This window comes from Malaclemys terrapin, chromosome 1, assembly GCF_027887155.1.
Source record: "Malaclemys terrapin pileata isolate rMalTer1 chromosome 1, rMalTer1.hap1, whole genome shotgun sequence".
NCBI classification, from domain to species: Eukaryota; Metazoa; Chordata; order Testudines; family Emydidae; genus Malaclemys; species Malaclemys terrapin.
In genome coordinates this window covers 2,072,938-2,095,996 of record NC_071505.1, presented here as the reverse complement: position 1 = coordinate 2,095,996, position 23,059 = coordinate 2,072,938, and the positions used below count along the sequence as shown (strand labels likewise).

The following is a 23,059-nucleotide window of genomic DNA, read 5'->3' as shown; positions in this document are numbered from 1 at the left end:
GACCGTCCGCTGAATTTCCACCGAAGACCCGGAGCAGAAGGACCCCCGCCACTGAATTGCTGCCGAGGGTGGCAAAATGCCGCCCCCAAATCCTGCCGCCCTAGGTGACTGCCTAGGGTAGCCTAGTGGAAGCGCCGGCCCTGGATGCTAGTAGGATAAAGTATTATTCCGGCTCCTTTACATACAAAATAGCCTGCATTGGGTCCCGCCTTCGTGGGTGTTTCCTTTACCACCAGCACTGGTCACTCCGCTGTAGCCTGCTGTCTGGCTGGGAACAGCGTAAGAGTTCTCTTGAAATCGTTCGGTTCTCTAGGGCGAGCGGGCAAAGCCCTTCGTGGCGTCAGCCCTCCGGGGAGGGGAGTTGTTGGGCTGCTAGATGAGGCTGGGAAAAGTGGAAACCAAATACCTTCTAATTTTCCTAGTCTGGCAGGAGGAGGAGGATGTATTTTTAAAATATTGTCTCTGGCTGGCTGCTGACTCACCAGGCAGGTGAAGCGAGCGAGCCTATGACTAACCCAGCGCTAGCTCATTTTGGGGAAGGATCACGTTCCAGTTGACAAGAGCCCTGTAGCAGTTGGTTGTGCTGGAAGAGGATAAATGGCTTGCGGTTTTCTAGTCATATTGCACTCCTGGAAACAGGATCTTCTAATCCGTGTGTGCGCCGTACCTCGCCACTGCAGATCTCACACACCCACACACTAGTGTACACAAAGTTTTGTGCAATAGCGCGATGCATTTTAAATATTAAACTATATCAATGTAATGTACAGCGCTGCAGGCAAGCTACAGTATCTAACAGGGACATCACATACACAGTGTATGTAAATGTGCATTATCTCTATTGCATACGGATAATACACACGCAGAATAGGGACAATTAACTCGATACACTGTGTCACGGAGTGTGGGGGAGTCAGGGCCCTGCACCCCTCTTCCCGAGATTCACTGCGACTCTCAGCCAGCCAGTAAAGCAGAAGGTTTATTTAAGGACAGGAACACCGTCTCAAGCAGAGCGTGTAGGTACGACCAGACCCCCTCAATTAGGTCCCTCTGGGAGGTTCAGGGAGCTTAGACCCCAGCTTGGGGGTTCCCTGCGTTGCACCACCCAGCCCCAACCGAAACTAACTCCAAACTCCTCCCGCTGCTCCTCTCCTTTGTTCAGTCTCCCGGGCAGAAGGTGTTAATTCACCCCCCCCCCCCCCCTTCCTGGCTCAGGTTACAGCTCAGGTAGCTTCCTTCAAGGGAAGTCCCCCATCCCCAATGCAACCCCCCTGCAACATTCCCAGGTCAAATCTGCCCTGCTCCCTGCTCCGTCACACACTGTAAAACCGTGAACCGTTTCTATATGCATACTAATATGTGACACACGTTACGTGTGTGTGCGTGTGCATATATGTGTACGTATATGCAAAAACTGGAGACTAAATTTAATCATTCAAGTGTGAAATACAGGACTGTAGTCCTTTAAACTCCACCATCATTGGCTGGAGTTGCTACCACCCATCTGATGACTCTGGACGCGCCCATATGCACACGTTGTATCTTTTGTGGGTTACAGGAAAACTACCATGGGCTATAAAAAGATTCTAAACACTTTTTTTTTTTTTTTAATTAAATGCATCTTTTGTGTCCCTCATTGTGACACCTGGGCACCTCTTTGAAGTATAACCCCCCCACCCCCCGGGTGGGACTACGAGAACCCCCACGAGGGTGCATGCCAGTCGGCTGCTGCTACTGTAAACTCACGCAGATCTGCAAAAACATCCGCAGCAACGAAGCCAAAAATATCTGCAGCAGTAAGAATAATTACCGTTAACCCCAGTCGGGTTCTGTGGGGAACGTCTCTGAACAACCGGGCGATTTGGCATCGGCTTGTCCGTGTGTGGGGAAGGCATTTGAGTGCTCCTTGGAACGGGCTGGAGCTGCAGACGGCCCCTCGCTGCGAACCTGCTGGGTTCCATTGAGAAATGTCCCCGACTCAAGGCCAGACTCCGGAATGCAGTTTCTGTGACGGGAACCATCATTACTGCCGCATGGGGTCACCCTAATCCTGCCCCCCTCCCCTCCGGCAGCTGGGCGGGGCCCATTTGGGAAGCCCTTTCAGCGGGGAGAAGTGAGCGAAGGCAAGGCAGGACTCCTGTCGCTCAGCTCCATTGGAAAGGCAGTTGGCACACTTGAAGGCTGGAAGGGAACCCTTTGAGCCTGAGCTCCTGCCTGACACAGCCAGAATTCACCCGGGGATGCCGGCACTGGAGAGAAGGATTTTGCTTCTGCAAAGCCTGGTTTGACTCGGTGCCGTCTCCTCGTCGGATTCCAGGCTTGTGTCACACTGATGCCATAACAAATTTGCTCGGTTTCAAAGTAAACGACTGCTTGTTTTTCCCCTAGCTGCCAGCCTTGCAGATTCAGCCTGGGCCGTAGGAGGCAAGCTGTGATCTTTCCTGTTCAAGCATCATCACTGGCGATAAAGAATTCTGCTAGCCAAATGCAGCCCTTGATGACATCTGTGGAACTCCATTGTCTGCAGTGCAGGCTGCAGGAGCTCGGCTGAAGCCCTGCTATTGGCTCAAAGTGGCCCAGACTTCAGCTCCCCTTTGGCTGTGGTGCTCTGCAGGGTGAAGCCGAGCTCCCAGTGTGGTCATTAAGGGCAGCCGCTGGGGGTCTGCATCCACCCCGGGAGCAGATCCGCTGAGCTTACAGTTATTTGGCAGAGTCAGGTCACCCTGGAAAACTAGCTGCTTGTCCTAAGTGCTCTCCACTGGGGCTAGCCCCACCCGCCCTTCCCGGGATCCCACAAAGCAGGCCCAGTGTGAGGCTGGGGTCCTGTTTCCTGTGGGGACTCCCAACAGTCACACTGCCCGCTTCTCATGGCACCGAAAGCCAGAATCTGTCTCGGTGCCCTAGCCCTCGGCACAAGAAATGCAGCTTCAGCCTGGAATGGCTGGGAGAGGAAGGGGGTGAGAATTCCTGCTCTGAATGGAGGGCCCCGGCCTTGACAGCCTCCCACCACGCCAGGAGCAAAGCGTCCTCTGTCCCAACCAGCTTCCTGCTGGGAGGTGCCAGCAGCGTGGTGGGAGAGACCCCTGCCAGCGCCGTCCCACGGGGAGGCTGCGGCACCGGGCGGATTTCTCGGCGCTGCTGCGACATTTACTTCTTTTGAAAGTGCATCTTCTTCATTAGTAAATATTTGCCTTTTGCAGGCGCTGCAGCTGATTACTGCGCGGTCCCTCTACAACCTGGTGCTGTGACTTGCGGGGGAGGGGTGCAACGGGCCTCGCCAGTGGCTCATTGAGAGAGTCCAGAGCTGGGGAACCCACCTAACCTGGCTTTCGTCCTGCCCCCGAGAGCCAGGAGTGCTAATCCCGCTGACGCCTTGGACAAGTCACTTCCCTTCCCCGTCTCAGCCGCGGGCAGGAGCTAGCAGCTATACGGCGTTTCCCTCCCGCGCGCTCACACAGCAAATCTACGGAAAGCCTCTCAGATCCTGTCGGTTTTCATGAGAGAATCCAGCCCCTGTTCTAGGTTGGTCTAAGCCTGCGCCAGCGTCATTGTGCCATTGGTTCAGACACAGCACAGCCTGCCTCGTGGCCCTTGCGGTCCCTTCTAACCCCGTGGGGCTGCGAGTCTGGGATCATCTGAGAAACTCGCCAGGCCTGTGGGTTTGGGGAATCCGGGCGGGGTTCTGAGCTGGCTTCCGGGCCTGTGCGTGGGTCTCTGTGGTTGGTATGCGTGGCGCTGGAGTGGGTGTGTCTGGGGGGTTGTGCCGACCTCGATGCGCCAAGGCGACAGAGGAGTATTCAATGCAGCTTTGACAAGGACTCCTGGGCCTTGCACCATCTGCCAGCAGCACTAACCACGGCCCCTCGGCATTGTTCTAAAACAATGCACAGGGCCTGGCCCGGTGAGGCCGCCGCGCTCCCGAGCGACGCACAGAGGGAGCTGCCTTCCCAAGCTGCTCGAATCCACCCAGAGTGTGTTCAGAGCAAGCGCTGCCCTGGGAGGGTCTGTGCTCCATCATCCGCTGTCCCTGCTCCCCTTGCAGCCCCCTTCCCCACAGCCCTCCCACGGGGACGGGCGGCAGGGCCTGGCTCCCCATCTCACCGAGTCCTGTACTGCAGGCCATGGCTGGTGGGGTAGAGGAATAGCCCAGATTGCTCTGCGTGTCCCGTGTCCTCCCTCTCCACTTTCTCCGTGTGATCCACGAGCTGCCCCCTCGGTAGGGTGCTGTTGCGGATTGTGGGGGAGTTAGGGCCCTGCACCCCTCTTCCCGAGATTCACTGCGACTCTCAACCAGCCAGTAAAGCAGAAGGTTTATTTAAGGACAGGAACACCGTCTCAAGCAGAGCGTGTAGGTACGACCAGACCCCCTCAATTAGGTCCCTCTGGGAGGTTCAGGGAGCTTAGACCCCAGCTTGGGGTTCCCTGCGTTGCACCACCCAGCCCCAACCGAAACTAAACTTCAAGCCCCTCCCGCTGCTCCTCTCCTTTGTCCAGTCTCCCGGGCAGAAGGTGTTAATTCTCCCCACCCCCGTTCCTGGCTCAGGTTACAGCTCAGGTAGCTTCCTTCAAGGGAAGTCCCACATCCCCACTGCAACCCCCCTGCAACATTCCCAGGTCAAATCTGCCCCGCTCCCTGCTCCGTCACATCTCTCCCCCCTTCGAGACTGAACTGAGCGGGGTCACTCTGACCAGTGACCTGGGGAAGTTCAGGTAGGGTTACCATATTTCAGCAAGAAAAAAAGAGGACGGGAGGAGCCCCGCCCGAGCCCCGCCCCTGCCCCTCCCACTTCCCGCCCCCCCAGAACCCCCAACCCTCCCCCCGTTCCTTGTCCCCTGACTGCCCCCTCCTGGGACCCCTGCCCCTAACTGCCCCCCAGGACTCCACTCCCTATCTAAGCCTCCCTGCCTCTTGTCCCCTGACTGCCCCAACCCTTATCCACACCCCCACCCCCAGACAGACCCCTGGGACTCCCACGCCCCATCCAACCACTCCCCACCCCCTGACAGCCCCCCCCAGAACTCCCGACCCATCTAAACCCCTCTGCTCCCTGTCCCCTGACTGCTCCGATCCATCTCCCCACCCCTGCCACCTGACAGCCCCCCCCAGAACTCCCAAACACTCCCCCCGCTCCTTGTCCCCTGACTGCCCCCTCCTGGGACCCCTGCTCCTACCTGCCCTCCAGAACCCCACCCCCTACCTAAGACTCCCTGTTCCTTGTCCCCTAACTGCCCCCTCCTAAGACCCCCCCAACTGCTCCCCAGGACCCTACCCCCTACCTGTACCCTGACTGCCCAAAACTTTCTCCACTCCCCCCAAAAAGCCCCCCCCCGTTTCTTGACTGCCCCCTCCAGAACCTTCCTGCCCCCTGACCTCCTTACCCTGCTGCTCAGAACAGGGTGTTGGGCTCTGTGCAGCCGAGCCGGACACGTGGCTGAGCTCCCCAGCACAACAAAACCCGGTCCCTGGCCCTGCACAACAAAACCCGGTCCCTGGCCCTGCACAGTGCTGCCGGACTGGGCTGCAAGGGAGCTGCCGGCTCAGAATGCAGGGCGGATCCGGCTCCTCTACAGCTGCTCCTGAGTCCAGCCCGGGACTTCCCTGCAGCCCTCCCAGCCGCTCGCTCTGCTCTGCCGGGGGGGAAATCCCGGACATTGTGAGTGCTTTACAAATTCCCCCCGGACGCTATTTTTAGCACAAAAAGGAGGACATGTCCGGGTAAATCCGGACGAATGGTAACCCTAAGTTCAGGGCTCCCTCTCCGGGACAATGCGTCCGCTATCAGGTTGTTACGTCCCTTCACATGGACCACGTCCATGTCATAATCCTGCAGGAGCAGGCTTTATCTCAGGAGCTTGGCGTTGGCTCCTTTTATCTGGTGCAGCCAGGTCAGGGGAGAGTGGTCGGTGTGCACGGTGAAGTGACGCCCAAAGAGATATGGCTTTAGTTTCTTGAGGGCCCACACCATGGCCAGGCATTTCTTCTTGATGGCCGCGTAGTTCTGCTCCCGGGGTAGCAACTTCTTGCTCAGGTACACGATGGGGTGTCTCTCCCCCTTTTCGTCCTCCTGCATTAACACCGCCCCCAGTCCTGTGTCTGAGGCGTCGGTGAACACCATAAAGGGCTTGTCAAAGTCTGGGTTTGCCAGAACTGGGCCACTGACCAGAGCCTCCTTCAGCGCCCGGAGAGCCTCCTGGCACTTCTCGGTTCAGACCACTTTGTCTGGCTTCCCCTTCTTGCACAGCTCAGTGATGGGGGCGGCTATGGCGCTAAAGTGGGGCACGAACCTTTGATAGTACCCTGCCATTCCAATAAAGGCTTGGACCTGCTTTTTGGTTTGAGGAGCGGGCCAGTCTCTGATTACCTCCACTTTGTCTGGTTCCGGCTTTAGGCAGCCGCTTCCCACCCGGTGGCCTAGGTAGGATACCTCAGCCATCCCCACCTTGCACTTCTCCGGTTTTACGGTCAGCCCAGCCTTCTGGAGTCGGTCCAGCACTTGTCTAACCTGGGATATGTGGTTCTTCCAGGTCTGGCTAAAGACACAGATGTCATTGATATACGCCACGGCAAAACTCTCCATCCCCCTCAGTAGCTGATTCACCAGGCGCTGGAAGGTGGCCGGCGCTCCCTTGAGGCCGAAGGGCAGGGTCAGGAACTCATAGAGCCCCAGAGGGGTGACAAAGGCCGATTTCAGCCTGGCATCTGCATTCAGCGGCACTTGCCAATAGCCCTTTGTAAGATTCATGGTGGTAAGGTACCGAGCACCTCCCAGCTTGTCTAGGAGCTCGTCCGGCCTGGGCATGGGGTAGGCATCGGCTACAGTGATGGCATTGAGCTTCCGATAGTTCACACAGAACCGGATCGACCCGTCCTTTTTGGGGACCAGCACCACCGGCGAGGCCCAAGGGCTGGAAGACGGCTGGATCACCCCCAAAGCCAGCATGTTATTGACCTCTTTTTTCAGGTCCTGAGCAGTTTTTCCTGTGGCTTGGAAGGGGGAGCATTTTATAGGCGGGTGCAATCCTGTCTGCACCCGGTGGACAGTCAGATTAGTGCGTCCAGGCTGGTTGGAAAACAGCTGTTGGTACAGATGCAGCACCCCTCCGATCTTAGCTCGCTGGGCAGGGGTTAGCCGATTAGAGAGGGGAATTGCTTCCAGGGGGAAGCCAACTCTTGTCCCAGGGAATAGATTTACTAAAGGGTTATCTCCCTGCCCCTCCCACTGTTCACACACGGCCAACACCATATTTCCCCTGTCATAATATGGCTTCATTATATTCACATGGTACACCCGGTGGTGGTGTGCCCGGTTTGACAGCTTCACCACATAGTTTACCTTGTTTAGTTGCTTGACAACCTTGAAGGGCCCTTTCCAGGCGGCCTGGAGTTTGTTTTTTCTCACGGGGATGAGGACCATCACCTGATCCCCAGTGGCGAAGGCGCGGGCCCGTGCTGTGCGGTTATACCAGACCTTCTGCTTCCTCTGGGCTCTGGCCAGATTTTCCCTGGCCAGGCCCATGAGTTTGGCAAGTCGTTTCCGGAAGGTCAGGACATACTTCACCACCGACTCTCCGTCAGGAGTGGCCTTCCCCTCCCATTCGTCTCTCATCAGGTCCAGGGGCCCCCTTACCCGCCTTCCATATAGCAGTTTGAAAGGCGAAAACCCGGTAGACTCCTGGGGTACCTCCCTGTACGCAAACAGCAGGTGAGGTAAGTACTTGTCCCAGTCCTGCGGGTGCTGATTTATAAATGTTTTCAGCATTATTTTTAGCGTCCCATTGAACCTTTCCACCAGCCCGTTGGATTGGGGGTGATATGCTGAGGCCCAGTTGTGCCGGACCCCACATCTCTCCCACAAGCACCGGAGTAGGGCCGACATGAAGTTGGACCCTTGGTCCGTCAAGACTTTCTTGGGGAACCCCACTTGGCTGAAAATGGTCAGCAGCGCATCCGCCACAGTGTTTGCTTTAATGGATGATAAGGGCACTGCCTCGGGGTAGCGGGTGGCGAAATTTACCACCACCAGGATGTATTTCTTCCCAGACCGGGTTGTCTTGCTGAGAGGTCCCACTATGTTCATGGCCACCTTCTGGAAAGGCTCCTCTATGATGGGCAAAGGTCTTAATGCTGCCTTTCCCTTGTCCCGGGCCTTCCCCACCCTCTGGCAGGGGTCACAGGATTGGCAGTACTGCCGGACGTTGGTGAAGACCCCGGGCCAGTAGAAGTTTTGTAGCAGCCTCTGCCTGGTGCGCCGGATCCCCTGGTGCCCTGCGAGAGGGATGTCATGGGCCAGGTACAGTAGCTTGTGGCGAAACTTCTGGGGAACCACCAGCTGCCTCCTGATCCCCCACGACTCCACTTCCCCCGGGGGAGCCCACTCTTGGTACAGGAACCCCTTTTTCCACAGGAACCTCTCCTTGCATCCTCTCCTTATGGTCTGTACCACACTGAGGTTAGCCAGGCCCCTTAGCTTCCGCAGAGAGGGGTCCTTTTGCAACTCGGCCTGGAACTTGGCGGCTGGGGAAGGGATGGGGACCTGCTTCCTTTTGTTGGCTGGGTCAGAAGCCCCAGCCACCCCGCGGCCTGTTTTTGGGTGTTCCCTCCCCACCCGGGAAGGGTTCGGTGCCTCCGGTGGGACATCCTTCCCAAGGTCAGGGCGTAGTGCCCCTCGCCGGCTCTGGCTACGGGTTACGACTAAGGCGGTCTGGGGGCTGCTTGGCCAGTCCTCTAGGTCCCCCCCCATCAACACCTCAGTGGGCAAATGGTGGTGCACTTCCACGTCCTTGGGGCCCTCCTTGGCCCCCCATTTCAGGTGTACCCTCGCTACGGGAACCTTGAATGGGGTTCCGCCCACCCCGGTCAGGGTCAGGAAGGTGTTGGGCACCACCCGATCTGGGGCCACCACCTCGGGCCGGGCCAGTGTTACCTCTGCGCCCGTGTTCCAGTATTTATAAACTTTCTTTCCATCCACCTCCAGGGGAACAAGGCACTCGCTCCGCAGGGACAGCCCCGCGCCAACCCTGTAAACGGAGAACTTTGAATCCGGAGCATCTGGCCCCCCAGAGAAGCTGGCCGGGGGCCCTTCTCTCTCTTGAGCAGTTGATAAGTTGCCAGCCCCTCTTGCGTGGGAAGCCTGCCCCTCGTCCGTCTGGGCCTCTACCAAGTTAACCCGGTGCGGGTTCGGTCTGCTCAGTCTGTTTTTGAGCTTGGGGCACTGGGCCCGAACGTGGCCTCTTCGGCCGCAGTAATAGCAGCTCATGTCCCGTGGGTCCCCTCGAGCCGGTCGGTTGTTCCTGATGATGGGCATTTCCCGTGGGAGGGGATTCCCCATATTTCCCCTTTGGGAGGTCCCAGGGTGACTCTCTTTTTGCATCGCGGCGGGCCTGTTCCTTTGGGGCTTCTTTCTGCCACCCCCTGACCGGCTCTTTACAAACTCATCAGCCAGCTGCCCAGCGTGTCGCGGGTTCTCTGGCTTTCTGTCCACCAACCACAGCCTCAGGTCGGATGGGCACCGCTCATACAGTTGCTTCAGTACCAGCAGTTTAATTAGGTCCTTCTTCGTTTGGGCCCCACCAGCCCACTTGCTGGCGTATTTTTCCATGCGGACGGCTAGTTGCAGATATGAGATTTTAGGGGCTTTATCTTGACTCCGGAACCTTTCCCGGTACATTTCAGGAGTCAGCCCAAACTTACGTAGCAGGGCCTTTTTGAATAGTTCGTAGTTCCCTTTCTCTGCCTCTCCCAGTTGGCGGTACAATGCCACGGCTTTGGGGTCCAGTAAGGGGGTAAGGACCCGGAGTCTGTCCGCGGGATCAACCCGGTGCAGCTCGCAGGCCGTCTTAAAGGCCTTCAGGAAGTTATCCATGTCCTCCCCCTCCTTGTATGGGGCCATGATGCACTTATTAAAGCTCCGTGCAGTCCTGGGTCCCCCCTCACTTACCGCAGCCGGGGGTTCGCTGCCCTTTAATCTCGCCAGTTTCAGGTCATGCTGACGCTGTTTCTTATTCTCCTGTCTTTGTTTCTTTTTATGCTGACGCTGTTTCTCATTTTTTTGTCTCTGTCTCTTTTTTTCCTTCCGTTCATGCTGTCTCTGTTGTTTACGATCCTCCAGCTCTTTTAGTTTTAGCTCTTTTTTTTATTCCAGCCAATTCCGCTCCACGGATGCCGAACGTCGCCGGGAGGAGGATCCTCTGCTGGCCGGCGAGCTTCGCCGGGAGGGTTCCCTGCTGGCCGGGGGGGCCACGGCGCCTTCGGTATTTGCTGGGCTCCTCCCCACCCTTCCCCTAGGCATAGGAAGGAGGGGTCTCGGGAAGCCCTTAGCAGCCGGCTGACCACTCCCAGCTGGGACAGACACTGGTGCCTGCGCTGCATTTGCCAGGCTGCTTTCCTGAGACACAGGGATTAGTTTATTTGCGCGATCTTCCGCCTCTAGCTGGGCAATGAGCTGTTTTTTGGTGAGCCTTCCAATGCGCAGCCGCCTCTGCTTGCACAGCTCCACCAGGTCGCTCTTAAGCCGCTTGGCATACATCTTCCTGCTGGCCACTCACCGGCCTGTGTGCTTACAGCTCCCCACAGTTTCCAGGGGGCCCCCTAGTGTGCCAGCCCTTTTCGAGGTCACCACCTCTGCCAGGGTCGAGCTGCAGACTCCTTCGCCCCTGGGACCACTCGCTGCGATCCCCCCGGGGGACCCTGTTACTGCAAAAGTTCTTCTCGCTGGTCACACACTCCCAGGGGTAATAACCGTCTCTCTTTTACTCTTCAGCACGCCTGGTCCCCGTCAATTCCCCTTCATTTTACTGCTCCCCAGTCACTTACTGCAGGAAGCGCCGTCCACGGGGTGCAGTAGATCCCACCGCTGCCACCAGTTGTTGCGGATTGTGGGGGAGTTAGGGCCCTGCACCCCTCTTCCCGAGATTCACTGCAACTCTCAACCAGCCAGTAAAGCAGAAGGTTTATTTAAGGACAGGAACACAGTCTCAAGCAGAGCGTGTAGGTACGACCAGACCCCCTCAATTAGGTCCCTCTGGGAGGTTCAGGGAGCTTAGACCCCAGCTTGGGGTTCCCTGCGTTGCACCACCCAGCCCCAACCGAAACTAAACTTCAAGCCCCTCCCGCTGCTCCTCTCCTTTGTCCAGTCTCCCCGGCAGAAGGTGTTAATTCTCCCCACCCCCGTTCCTGGCTCAGGTTACAGCTCAGGTAGCTTCCTTCAAGGGAAGTCCCACATCCCCACTGCAACCCCCCTGCAACATTCCCAGGTCAAATCTGCCCTGCTCCCTGCTCCGTCACAGGTGCTCTGCTGGCGCGGCGCGGGGGGTCCTGACCATTATGGAAGCTGTTTCCACCCCACTGTGGCTGTTGGCCATGTTCCTGCGTCTCCCCCCGGACGCCTGCCCGGCTTCGGCAGGAATCGCTGGCTCTTTGGGATTCCTTCTGCAATAGCTTCTGAGTCTCGACTCTCGGCCCCCCCCCCCGATTCCCAAACAAGCTGGGACCGGGGTGAGCCCAGCCCTGGAGTCATAAAACCATGAGAAATCAATGGTAAAGGCTTCTGCCCAGAATCCCCTGCATAGATTGCCCCACTCTCCAACCCCGTACCCCTCCCCGCTGGCTTCTCGTGCTGGCCTGGGCTGTTGGCTGATCAGCCGTGTCTCTGCAGCCCCCGAATAAACTGCTTCCCGTAGCTTTAATTATTATTGAACGATATTCAGGGAGCAAAGTTTGGCCGAGCTCCGGGAGAAAGGGAAGCGAACGGTCTCTCTGCTGCCTCTAGCAGCTGTAGCGTTCTACCGCAGCCGTGCTCTCCGGCTGCAACTCACCCCCGGCCAAAAGCTCTCCCCTCGCCAGCGCGCTGAGCAGAGTTCCTGAAGAGAGGAGGCTGTTCTCTCGCTCCCTCTGAAGTCATTTTTTTGCTATAAGCAGGAGCATTATTTGCTTTGGTATTTTAATTTAAAGCCCAAATTAAAACTAAGCGCTTAGATAAAACCACTGTGTGGCTCCAGCCCAATCCCTGTCTGTCTGCCGCTGTATGAACGGGTTTAGGGGGAGATCCCCCCAGGAGTAGGAGGGCGGAGGCGAGCCTGGGGAGGAGAGCACAGAGCAGGAATTGCCCGGAGCACAGACCTAGTTTGTGGCGGAGCTGAAGCAGAAACCCGAACGAAGTGGTGCAGCGTTTTCATTAGCCCATCAGCCGGAGCAATAGAAGCCGGCCGGGAAGATAAAATCTGACATATGGTTTGACAGAAACACTCCCAGTTTCCACAAAATAAATAAATAACCCGACTAAATTAAATGTACAGCACCTCAGCGAGATGCTCCCGCCGCTTCTGGGGCGCTGTCTGAGTCTGACTTGTTGGAGCGTTTGGCTCTGCAAGGTGCAGAGGGCGGGGGGCTCCCCCAGTGGTTTGGGGTCTCTGCAGCCTGCGGCAGGGAGGTTAATGACCTTGCTGCCTTTGCCACAGGATCGCGGGGTACTGGCAGCCCCAAGGCACGCAGCCCGCCCTGCTCGCTTCCAGGACTGTCTTCTCCCGCTTGGCCCAGACTCCTACCACAGAGCCAAAAACAACAGTCATGCTCCCCAGACACATGAGCCCAAAATGCTGGGGTGGGGGGGAACGCTCAGCAATTTGTTCTTTAATTCTAGGGACCGGGGGGGCGGCCACTCTCTGCTGAGCCCAGTGGGGCCGTGATTCCCCGCCCTCGCCCCTGGGGTACAGCAGGCGGGTTTTCCTGCGGACAGAGCCTTGCCCCCAGCAGGCGTCCGGTGAGAAGTCTCGTTGGGGTATCAGTGCCCCATGCCCCAAGGAGACACCCACAGATTGCCTGGCTGTGCTTCCGCCAAGCGGCGAAGGGGTGGGGCCGTTTGCCAGGAGATTGGAAGTGACCCGTCCCCTCCTCCAGAGCACCCTGGCTCCTGTGGTGGGGGCGTTCCCTCTCGCTCCGCTGGGGCTGGGGGGTTGACAGGGGTGCAGGGTGATTTGGGGTTTAGCTCATGGCTCCTCCTGGATGTGGTGTCGTGGCGAAAGTTGTGTGTAGGTCAGGGAGGCAGGAACCCAGTGGGTACAGCCAGCCACTGCCCTGTTTCTGGGGGGTGTGATGCCCAAGCCCCTGGCGAGGTGTGTGTGACGAAGTGGGACAGTTCATAATGTGTATTTGAATGCTGAGTGGGGAGTGTTGGCCGGGGAAAGTTGCAGGGGAGGTTGTCTGGGACGGTCTGCATTGGGGATGGGAGACTGGCCTTGCGGGATGATACCTGAGCATGTAACATGAGAACCCAGGAGGGGGGATGGAGCCAGGTGACACCTCTGCCTGGAAACTGGACAAAGGCTGGGAGAGGAGCTGGGGGAGACGCTGGAGGGAGTTTCAGTTTGGAGCTGGCTGGTGTAATGGAGGGGAGCCCAGACGGGGCTCTGACCCCCCAACGGGGCTGTGGTGTCCCTGGGACCATAAGATGGATCTAACTGAGGGGGTCCTGTTGTCTGTACCCTCAAGGTCTGTCTTGGACTGTGTTCCTGACGTCTAAATAACCCTTCTGTTTTACTGGCTGGCTGAGAGTCACGGCGAATCGCAGGAAGCCGGGGGTGCAGGGCCTTGTCTCCCCCACACTCCGTGACAGTGTGAATGGACTGGCAAGTCCTTTGTTCTTTGGCTGCCATTGTCTGGCTGGGCTCCCCTCCCTGCGGCGTCCCAGGGCGCGTGGGGACAGGTTTAACTTTCTCTGGACTTGAATCAGCACCAGTGATTCTCCCGGCCCCCAATCATGGGGAAGTTCTCTGTTGATGATGGCGGCTGCGTGGTGGTGTGAGGATGCTCGACGATCCATTCCTTGCAGCTGCCGGCCTGGCCCGGGGCCCTATGGGGAGTTTGGGCAGGCGGCTGGCTTGCTAGGGCGGATCAGGGAAGGAACTACCCCGGAGGTGAAGTCTGGTTTTGGTTGGCCTGTTCTGTCTCGTTCCCGCACCAGCCCAGCCCCACGCACGGCAGCCTGCAGCACGCGCCCTCCCCTGGAACAAGCTAGTGAGTGATTCATTCATGGATTTAGCCCCTCTCTCGTTTAATGACGAATTAATATTTTACAGCAGGGGAACCTATAAATCACAGTGTTAACTGCCTCGTCTGTGCCTGCCCGGGGAACTGGCCCCTGTCCTGCCCCCCACGCCCAGGGTGCCCCGCAGAACAGCCAGTGGACACAGGCCTTTGAAGCCCCTGTGTGTGGGTCACACCTGGCTGGCAGGAGTCCCTGGGAAAAGAACTGTGCGTTCAGACGGCAGCTCCGTCTGGCCTGTGCACAATGAGGAGCTGGCATCGGTTGGCACAAAGAAAGTGACCGGGGTGGGGGGAGCTTGCTCCTTCCATCTCATCCTCAGAGTCTGGGGGGCGTTGGCCCGTCGTGGTTAGGACGGATTTGGTGACCCATTATGGTGACTAAAGACAGTCGCTTTAAAAGCCCCCGTTGTGCTGCAAGGGCAGATGGGGAAATTCCATTCAGCAGCCCTCTCCCAGAGACCATCTCCTGGCATGGGGACAAGATGAAATCCTAAGTGGCTGGAGGCCCCAGCGTCCCAGACCCGGCTCGGGCCTCTGGTGCAGCAGAGCCGGACTCTTGTGTTGCTGAGCTCGCTTGGGGCGTTGGGGAGGGCAGCTGAGAGATGGGCTAATGCAGGATCCCCCAACATTGGCCAGGACCAATTACAGCTCCTTGCGACAGGGCTATCCCCTCCTCCCCCCCGACACACACACGGCTAATGGGCTTTGTCCCTCTGCGCTTCCTCCCAGCCCCCCACGTCCCCCACCCAGCTGCTTTTCAAATGGCCCGTGCTCCCTGCGAGAATTTCCTTTCAGTGCAATTTCTCTGCTGGCCGAGTCTATTGAGGTTCAGCACTCAAGCTGACTAATGGACCCGCGCAGTGGCTGCCTGCTCTGGCTTTTGCTGGGGGGTCGCCCTGCAATCAGCCGGGTGGCCTCCCCCGCCCCGCACATTCCTTGCATAACTTCGAATCAGTCCGGCGCTGACAGCCAGGCGCTTTCCCTGCAGGGGGGTCGGCCTGGTTCAGAGGCTCCGGTTCAGGGAGCGGGACCCGAGCGAGGGAGGCCGCCGGCTGGCCCTGCGCCGGCTTGGCCCTTTTCTTCGTTTTAATAAGATCCTGCCAGGCCTTGTACAATCTAATTCCTGCATGTAAACTAGCCCAGGCCAGGGGCTTTCAGCAGCTGCAGCTTAACGTGTGAGGCTGGGGAGAGCCCACCGGCTGTCTTGTCTGTCCATCCATCCAGGCACCTGCTCCCACCTGCTTGCTCCACGACTTCCCCCTCTATGACCCCGATATACTAATGCACGCCTTGCTAAGCCACCAGGCTCCCAGTCAGGAAGCCAGCCCTCTGGGCACCATGAACTTGTTTAGGATGTGAATGTAAATAGCGGCAGACAGGCAGGTGATCTAATACCCTCCTCTGGAGAGAACTGCTGGGAACCCTGAGCAAGCGTTAATTGCGAGGGGGCGGGGGGAAGGGGAGCTGGGTTATTGCTTGGTGGGGGGGCAGCTTGATGAGGTTGCAGTTATTTCTCCCCGTGCTCCGGCAGCTCAGTAGGGCTGGTTGCTCTCCCCCGTGCACCCACTCACACCAGGGCCCTGCACCATCCGGGAAGATCTCGGACTCGGCTGCGGTTGCTAGCGCTCACAATGGTTTTATTTCATTTCAGGAGAGGCTCCGGCCAGCTTGAAAAATGTTCAATGCTTTTTTTTAAATTAACCTCTTCAGTTTTTCTCCCCTATCCCCCCACTTTATTTTTTTATTTTATTTTATTTTATTTTGGCTTTTCTGACCAGTTCCAGGTCAAAACCCTTTGGATTTGATTCTGTTTGATTTCCTCCTCGGGACAGCTGGTCAATTTAATCCGTTAGGGACATTTCATTAAAAATGTGAACAATGTTTATTAAAATACAAAAATACACTTGTTTCTCAGAGTACAGTCAGATTGTTCTGGAGTTGCTCTTTCTGTTCTCACCCTTTAGATTTGAATCCTTTCACTTTATTTTTTAAAGTTCAGATAAGAAAGGAAAGTAGTTACGTTGGAAATGCGCACGACCTCCCCCAACGCTTCCCTGTTCCCCAAACACCTTTCCCGAGTTACTTTGGGTGAATGTGACAGGGAAGAGAGAGCCTTTTTCCCCCTTCTAGGGTTCACCAGATGCTCCCTTGAGCAAGAGACTTTCTGTCAATCTGACGATTCCCCCATGCGTAATCTGGTTGCATTTCTATAAACAAGTGAGAGTATTTCTGCCTTGCAGCAGCTCCGGTTTGATTTGCTCCCACCCCCACCAATTGACAGATATCTAAAGAGCCCTCAATTGATTGGGGAATCCCAGCAATTGGGGAGCGTGGAAAAGCTTCAGCTCTTGCCACCTTAAAAAAGATGGGGAAAAAAAATCATAAAATTGGAGCATGGTCTACAATCATCTGTCAGCTCTCCCGCACCATAGCCCCACACACACACACTCTCTCTCTCTCTCTGCTAGGATGTCCTCTAGCCAACCTGACCTAACCTTCCCTCGCTCCCTTCCCTCATGGGAAAGTCACAGGCGCACACACATGCTCCTTGTGCGCAGCGGGTTAAACTGAACTGCAGGAATCTGGTGCAGTGTGGAAGCATTTGACTGAGAGCAACGCCAATTTCTCTCTCTCTTTCACTGCTCTTTCTTTAGAAGCGCCGTTGGGATACGTGAGACCCATGGAGCCAGTACACGCGGGCACACGCACAGCTCTGCTGAGATACATGGCAAACGTTGGCATTTTTTTGTTTAATACATATATATATTTAGCCCCACGGTCTCTCCAGCTCCTCCCCCCCCCCACCCACCCACACAAAAACCCCATTATTGCATTTGTAACGTTTTGGCACAGTAAAAATTCTTGGTGCGCTTTTTTCCTTATTTTTTTAAATAAGATAAATCTGTAAATATCGATGTTGGGCTTTCAGAAAAGATCTTTGTAGAAACAGGTTTGTGTTACCGCATTCTGTGATACTTCCTTCCCCCGCTCCCCGCCTGTCCCTTCGCTAGTTGTGTTCTCAGCCTCGCTCCAGAAAGTCGTTCTGGCATCGGTTTGGTTTTAGATTTAGATTTTGCCCCCCACCCCTTTTTCTTTAAATAGAACTTACAAGTTAGAAAATAGGGTTTTTAATTTTAATATAATCTGCTTCTCTTATCAGCCCATAGATTTAATATATAAGCATATACAAGAAAAAAAGTCTCTCCCCCACTCTGTACAAAAGTTGCTGTCTTGTTTTGTTTTGTGCATTCTATTGCATTTATAATTTCTGAAAAAAGTCATATTTGAGTTTCCTGTACTTTGTCCTTCGTGTGGGTCTGAATTATATAAGGTTCAGAGATAGTGGTTACTGTGGGGTGTAGCGAATTCCCCAGGCTGTTTTCTGTCCAGTGGGCCCCGTGTGCCGGTTTGTAGGTGTTGTAGTTAATATGGTCATGAATTGTAGGCAGCACAACTGCCCCCTCACCTGATACACTGGTCGGAGCTGCTGGAGCCGCCGGCATATCCTCGTCCACCTGAATGATCTCCACAGTCCGGGCGGCCGTCACCGTGCTGCGTTGCTGGTGCCGCTTGCGAAGTTTGTAAAAGACAATCAGCATGGCCGCCGCCAGCAACGTCACCGCCACGAAGCAGCCGATGATGATCTTAGTGGTCTTCATCACCTCGTCCAGGCTGGTCTGCATTTTGTCGTTAGTGTCCGCGGTGGGCACCGCCACCTGCTTGGGCGTTTTGGTGGTCTGGATCAGCACCGTGGTGGTGGTGGTGAACGCCGGCTGGTACCCTGTCGAAGTCGTTGGCACTGGCTTAGTGAATTTTGGGGAGATGTCTTCGGGGGAGATCTCTGTGGTTTCCACCGTGACGGTGGTGAAGAAGCTGTAGTTGGAAGTGTTGAGCTCGGCCGTGCTCACGTTGAGGTAGGCCGAGGCATTGGAGTTCCCTGCCACATTGGTGACCATGCACGTATAAACCCCGGTGTCCGTTAGCAAAACATGGGAGAAGTTCAAGGTCCCGTCATTGAGGACGGATATCCGTGGGTGGTTGGACGCGTGGCTCAGAACTGTCCCGTTAGGCAGCAACCACCTCACAGAGGACATGGAGGGAGTTCGGCACTTGAGCTCCGCCACTCGTCCTTCAGAGATGTTTAGATCCATGGGGGCGTCCATGATAAAGGGTGCGGAGCACTGGAAGGAGGTCTGGTCCACCTCCACCAGGAACTTGCCCCTCATGTGCATCGGGGCGTGGCAGCGCCCGCAGCAGGTGGAGTTGGTGGGGATGTACTCCCGCAGCCACCAGGAGAGCCACAGGATGTCGCAGTCACAGCTCCAGGGGTTGTGGTGCAAGTGCAATTCCACCAGGTATCTCAGGGGGGCAAAAAGGTCGTGCGGCAACGAGGTCAGGTTATTGTGGGCCAGGTTGAGCTCCACCAACGAGGTGAGGTCGTCGAACGCGTTCCGCTCAATCAGGCTGATCTGGGAGTTCATAATCCACAACTTCTTGAGAGACTTTAACCCATGGAAAGATCCTGGCTTGATGTCGGGGAAGTTATTCCCCGACATCTCCAGTTCCTCCAGCCCCACTAGGGGCGTGAGGTTCGGCATGTCTTTAATGTTACACATCCCAAGATTAAGGTACTTCAGGTTGTATAATCCCTCGAAAGCCCCCTCAGAAATGTACTCCAGCTTCTTAAGCTCGCCCAGGTCCAAGCGCATGAGGGACGGGACCCGGTTGAAGGCGTACGAAGGGATGCTCTCGATGGGGTTGTTCCTGAGCCACAGCTCCCGCAGCTTGGACAAGTACTCGAAGGCCCCGCTCGGGATGACAGTTAGCCAGTTGTCAAACAATTCCAGGGTGTTGAGACTGGCCAGCCCGTTGAAAGCACCCACCTCAATCTGGCGGATGGAGTTCCTGCCCAGCTGCAAGACCTCCAAGTGGTGCAGGTGCCGGAAGGTGTCCGCTTGGATCAGCTGGATGTTGTTCTCCATGAGGTTGAGATAGCGGGTGTTGGAAGGGATGCCCTGAGGGACCTCGGCCAGGCCGCGGCGCGTGCACACCACCTTGCTGAACTGGTTACTGCAGGAACAGACGGAGGGGCAGTTCGGGGCTCCTGCCCAGGCAGCTGCTGCAGCCAGAATCCACACCTGCGCCGTGAGGTAGACGACCGAGAGCAGGGCAGCATTCCAGGTGTGGTGCACAGTTACCTGCCACAAGAGCTTCATGATGTGGCACGTTCATAATTCACCATCGTCCGGGATTTGGCACAGAAAGGAGAAGGGGCCCTATTCCCCCGGCTTAAACCAGCTGTTCATTCCTCTCGCCAGCTAACAAAGGGGCGGGGGGAGGGAGCTGGGGGGGGAGATCAGGGGAAAATGGGGTAAAAAAAAAAAAAGAAACAAAGCAAAGCAAAAGCCCCCCCCAGCCGAGCCCCCTGCTCTGTAATTGGCACCTGCCTGGGGAGGAAGGGGTCTGTGAGCTGCTCTTTAAGCTCTCACCGCAGGACGCCGCTCCAGCCTCCCCAGCCCCTCTCTGGTTCAGTTTTGAATTAACAAAGGGGAAGAAGGGGGAGGGGGGAAGGGGAAAGGGGGGTGAAAGACAAAATGGCTCCTAGTAAATCCAAAGCAGGAGCTGGGAAAGCAGCGTGCAAGGAGCCCGGCTGGAGGTGAGGCCCGTTCGGCTAGGCAGGTGCATAGTTGCCTTCTGCCCCAGGGAGCAACGCTGCCAGCGCTTTGCAAATGTGTCCTTGGCTCCGAGCGCCGGCTGCTGCTCCATCGCTGGAGCATGCACCCTGCCCCCCCACCCCTGCCGGGAACAGCCAGACAAGGAACCAAAGAGAATCGCTCTCTCCGCTCGCTGCCCCTTTGCCAGCCTCTTCCTCCGCTCTGTGCTCGCTCCCCTCCCCACGGGGGGCTCTGCTAGGGCTCGCCGGAGGCTAGCGGTCACTCTGCACGCCCCCCCTTCCTCTGTGTGCAGGGCTGCGGTGCCTTGCCCGGCTGCAGCCTCCTCGCGGCGACCCGGTGGCTTCTCCGGGGAAGGGGGCGCGCGGCCGTGCGGGGGGGGGCCGCTCTGAAGTGCCGCTGTCCTGCTGAGGGGAGCGCGCCAGCGTTAGCGCCGAGCCCAGGCTTCGGCACAGGATGGGCAGGGCGGCCGGCTCCCCTCCCGCGGCCCCGGCCGGCTCCCCCGCGGCTCTGAGGTAGTGAGTTGTGGCGCCAGCCTTCCGGTGCCGTTAACGTCTTTGTTGCCCGTCGACTGCGGCGGCGGCGGGAGGAGGCGGAGGCGGCGCAGCAGCGGCACAAGCGGCGGCAGCGGCAGTAGCGGCGGCGTGAGACGCACCGGACCCCGGTAACATCTTCCCTTCCTACCCGTGCCGGCGGCAGCCCTCTCCCCCGGCGCCCGGGCTCCCCGCGGCGGTGCTGGTGCAGGCGGCAGCCGCGCAGGCTGCTCTCTCATCCTTTTGTCCTTCAGTGGGAACGTGAATGTACTGCTGACGCATCGTGTGCTGGGCAGAGCGGGAGCGTGATGCAGGGCTCACAGCCTCCCCCTCCTCTGCTTCCCTCCAGGGGTTAACGGCCAGGCTGCCTTCGCTCGCTCCCTGCAAGGAGGGCCAGGGAGCCGTGCCGGGAGGAGCCGGTTCCCTCCGTGCTGCTCCAGGAGGAGGCACGGTGGCCGTGGACGGGGCACGGGCGGCCCCCTCTTCCCCGCCCCGCTCCCCCGGCTCTCGGGGTAAAGGCCCAGCGATGCCCTGCCGAGCGTGGAGCTGGCTGCTGTCCGGGGGCCCGCTGGGGCCTGCGCAGGGACAGAGGCAGGCAGCGCTGAACAGCTCAGACCGTTCCTCTGCCTCCCCCACGTGCTCCGTCCCCGCCCCTGGGTTTCCCAGGTGCACTCCTTCCGCCGAGGAGGGGAGTGCGGCTGGGCGGGCTGGGGAGAACGGCCGTGTCCCGGAGCTCGGGATGTCTGAATTGAGTTGACCCATAGCCCTTAACGGTACTGAGGGATGTTTGGAGCTGCGCCATCCCGTGACCCTGGAATGGGTGGGGGGGTATCTGGAGTCACCCTGTCCTGTGACCCTAGGGGGCAGTTGTGGGGTCACCCCATCCCTTGTCTCTGGGGGTGGGGTGTCTGGAATTGCCCCATCCCTTGACCCCAGGATGGGTGAGGGGGTGTCTGAAGTCACCCCCGTCCCGTGACCCCAAAGGGTAGAGGGGGTCTGGAGTTGTGCCATCCCTTGAACTTGGGAGGAGTGGGGTGTCTGGATCGGGGGGGGGGAGGGGAGTGGGGTCATCCCATCCCATGACCCGGGGGGGGGGGGTCTGGTGTTGCCGCATTCCGTGACCCCGTGGTGGGGAATTTGATGGGGGGTTGCCCTATCTCATGACCCGTGTGTGTCTGGAGTCGCCCCGTCCTGTGACCCAGGGGGCGGGGTAGTGAGGGGGTCGCCCTGTCCGGTGACCAGGGGTGTGTGTGTGTCTAGATTCACCCGGTCCCGGGGGTGGGATCTGGAGTCACCCCCATCCCGTGACCCTGAGGAGTGGGGAGGGGGGTCTGGAGCTGCATCATCCCTTGAACTTGAGGGGAGGGAGGTGTCTGGAGTCGTCCCATCCTATGATTGGGGGGGAGAGTGGGGTCACCCTGTCCCATAAACCCGGGATGGGTTGGGAGGGGGTGTCTTGAGTCACCCCCATCTCGTGACTTGGGGGGTGTCTGGAGTCGCCATGTCCCAGGGGTGGGATCTGGAGTTGCTCCGTCCCTTGACCCCAGATGGGCCGGGGGTGTCTGGATTCACCCTGTCCCGTGACCGGGGGTGTGTGTCTAGAGTTGCCCTGTCCCGTGACTCAGGGGAGGGGTGTGTGTCTGGATTCACCCTGTCCCGGGGTCGGGGATCTGGAGTCGCCACCATCCCGTGACCCCAGGATGGGCAGGGGGTGTCTGGAGTCGCCCCCATCCCATGATCCGGGAAGGGCTGGGAGCTCTGAAGTTGACCTGTACTGGGGTGTGGGGGGCAGCTCACCTGTAGGCTTGTGTGCCCTGGAGCATGAGGGGCAGGGGCAGGGGAGAGAGCAGTGCGGGGGGGCTGTGATCCTGCTTGCGGCCCCTCACTGGCTCCCCATGCCCCAGGACAGGTGTGTGCAGCCTGGCTCCCTTCTTGGGGGGGCGGCAGGCTGGGGTGTTTGTGATGCCCCTTCGTGCTCCTCATAGCTGGATCCCGCCAGGGCTGGGGCTGGTCGGCCAGCACTTCCCCATCTGCCAGGGACTGCTGGGGAGGCCGGGCGCGCTGCCTTGCCAGCTGGGGGCTCTCAGCTGATGTTCCACGTGGCTGCTCGGTACCGCGACACTAGGCCAGGATCCCAAAGGGCTGCAGGTCTCTCGCGCCCGCAGCTGGCTCCGCCAGGCCGGGCCCCCGGTCACGCCGGAACAAGTCTGGCTCTCCGCTGCCCACAAGGGGAGGCTGGGAAAGCAGCGGGGATGGCTTGGCAAGGCAGTGGGCACGGGATGCCACCCTGCTGCATGGCTGGCGGGCATGCCTGGCTTCTCCAACCCAGTCTGGTGAGCGGGGAAAGGGAGCGAGTTGTCCCCCGAGCAGCTTCGGGTTCATTCCTTCCCCCCTGGGGCAGACGTGGCGGGAGGGGTGGTCTCGGGGTTCGAGCGGCGCCCTGGGTTTGTACAGTGCCTGCTCCTGCCTGGGGCCTGGTACTGCCTGACAGCGACGGGGCTTTGCAGCTGTTTGAGTGAGACGCTCTCGTGGCCCTGTGCTGGGAACGGCGCCGCGAGGGCGTTCCCTGGGAGCATGGACGCAGGGCCTGCTGTTCCTACCGAAAGCCACCCAAACTTGGCAAGTTTGCGGGTGCTCAACAGACATGTTAGTTCGGCAGCTCAAAGCGCCGATTCCGTCTGCCCCAAGCTGGCATCAAGCCCTCGTGCTGCCCAGCCTCCCCCCGCACCATCCCTGCAGAGACTGGCCGTGCTCCATTGTGGGGCTGCAGGCACCGAGGCGGCACTGGACAGAGAGCAGGGGCCTGGCTCTCC

At 58.2% G+C, this 23,059-nt stretch overlaps 2 protein-coding genes across 2 annotated transcripts in view; one reads left to right on the top strand and one right to left on the bottom strand.

The window, feature by feature from the left end:
* The window catches only part of SND1 (staphylococcal nuclease and tudor domain containing 1), a 483,811-nt gene that overhangs the window by 413,526 nt on the left and 47,226 nt on the right, over positions 1 to 23,059 (top strand). The window lies entirely within an intron of this gene.
* Positions 16,868 to 20,377, bottom strand: LRRC4 (leucine rich repeat containing 4). Its single transcript, XM_054040387.1, has one exon. It carries the CDS (start codon positions 19,255 to 19,257, stop codon positions 17,320 to 17,322), a length of 1,938 nt encoding a protein of 645 aa, XP_053896362.1. The 5' UTR covers positions 19,258 to 20,377; the 3' UTR covers positions 16,868 to 17,319.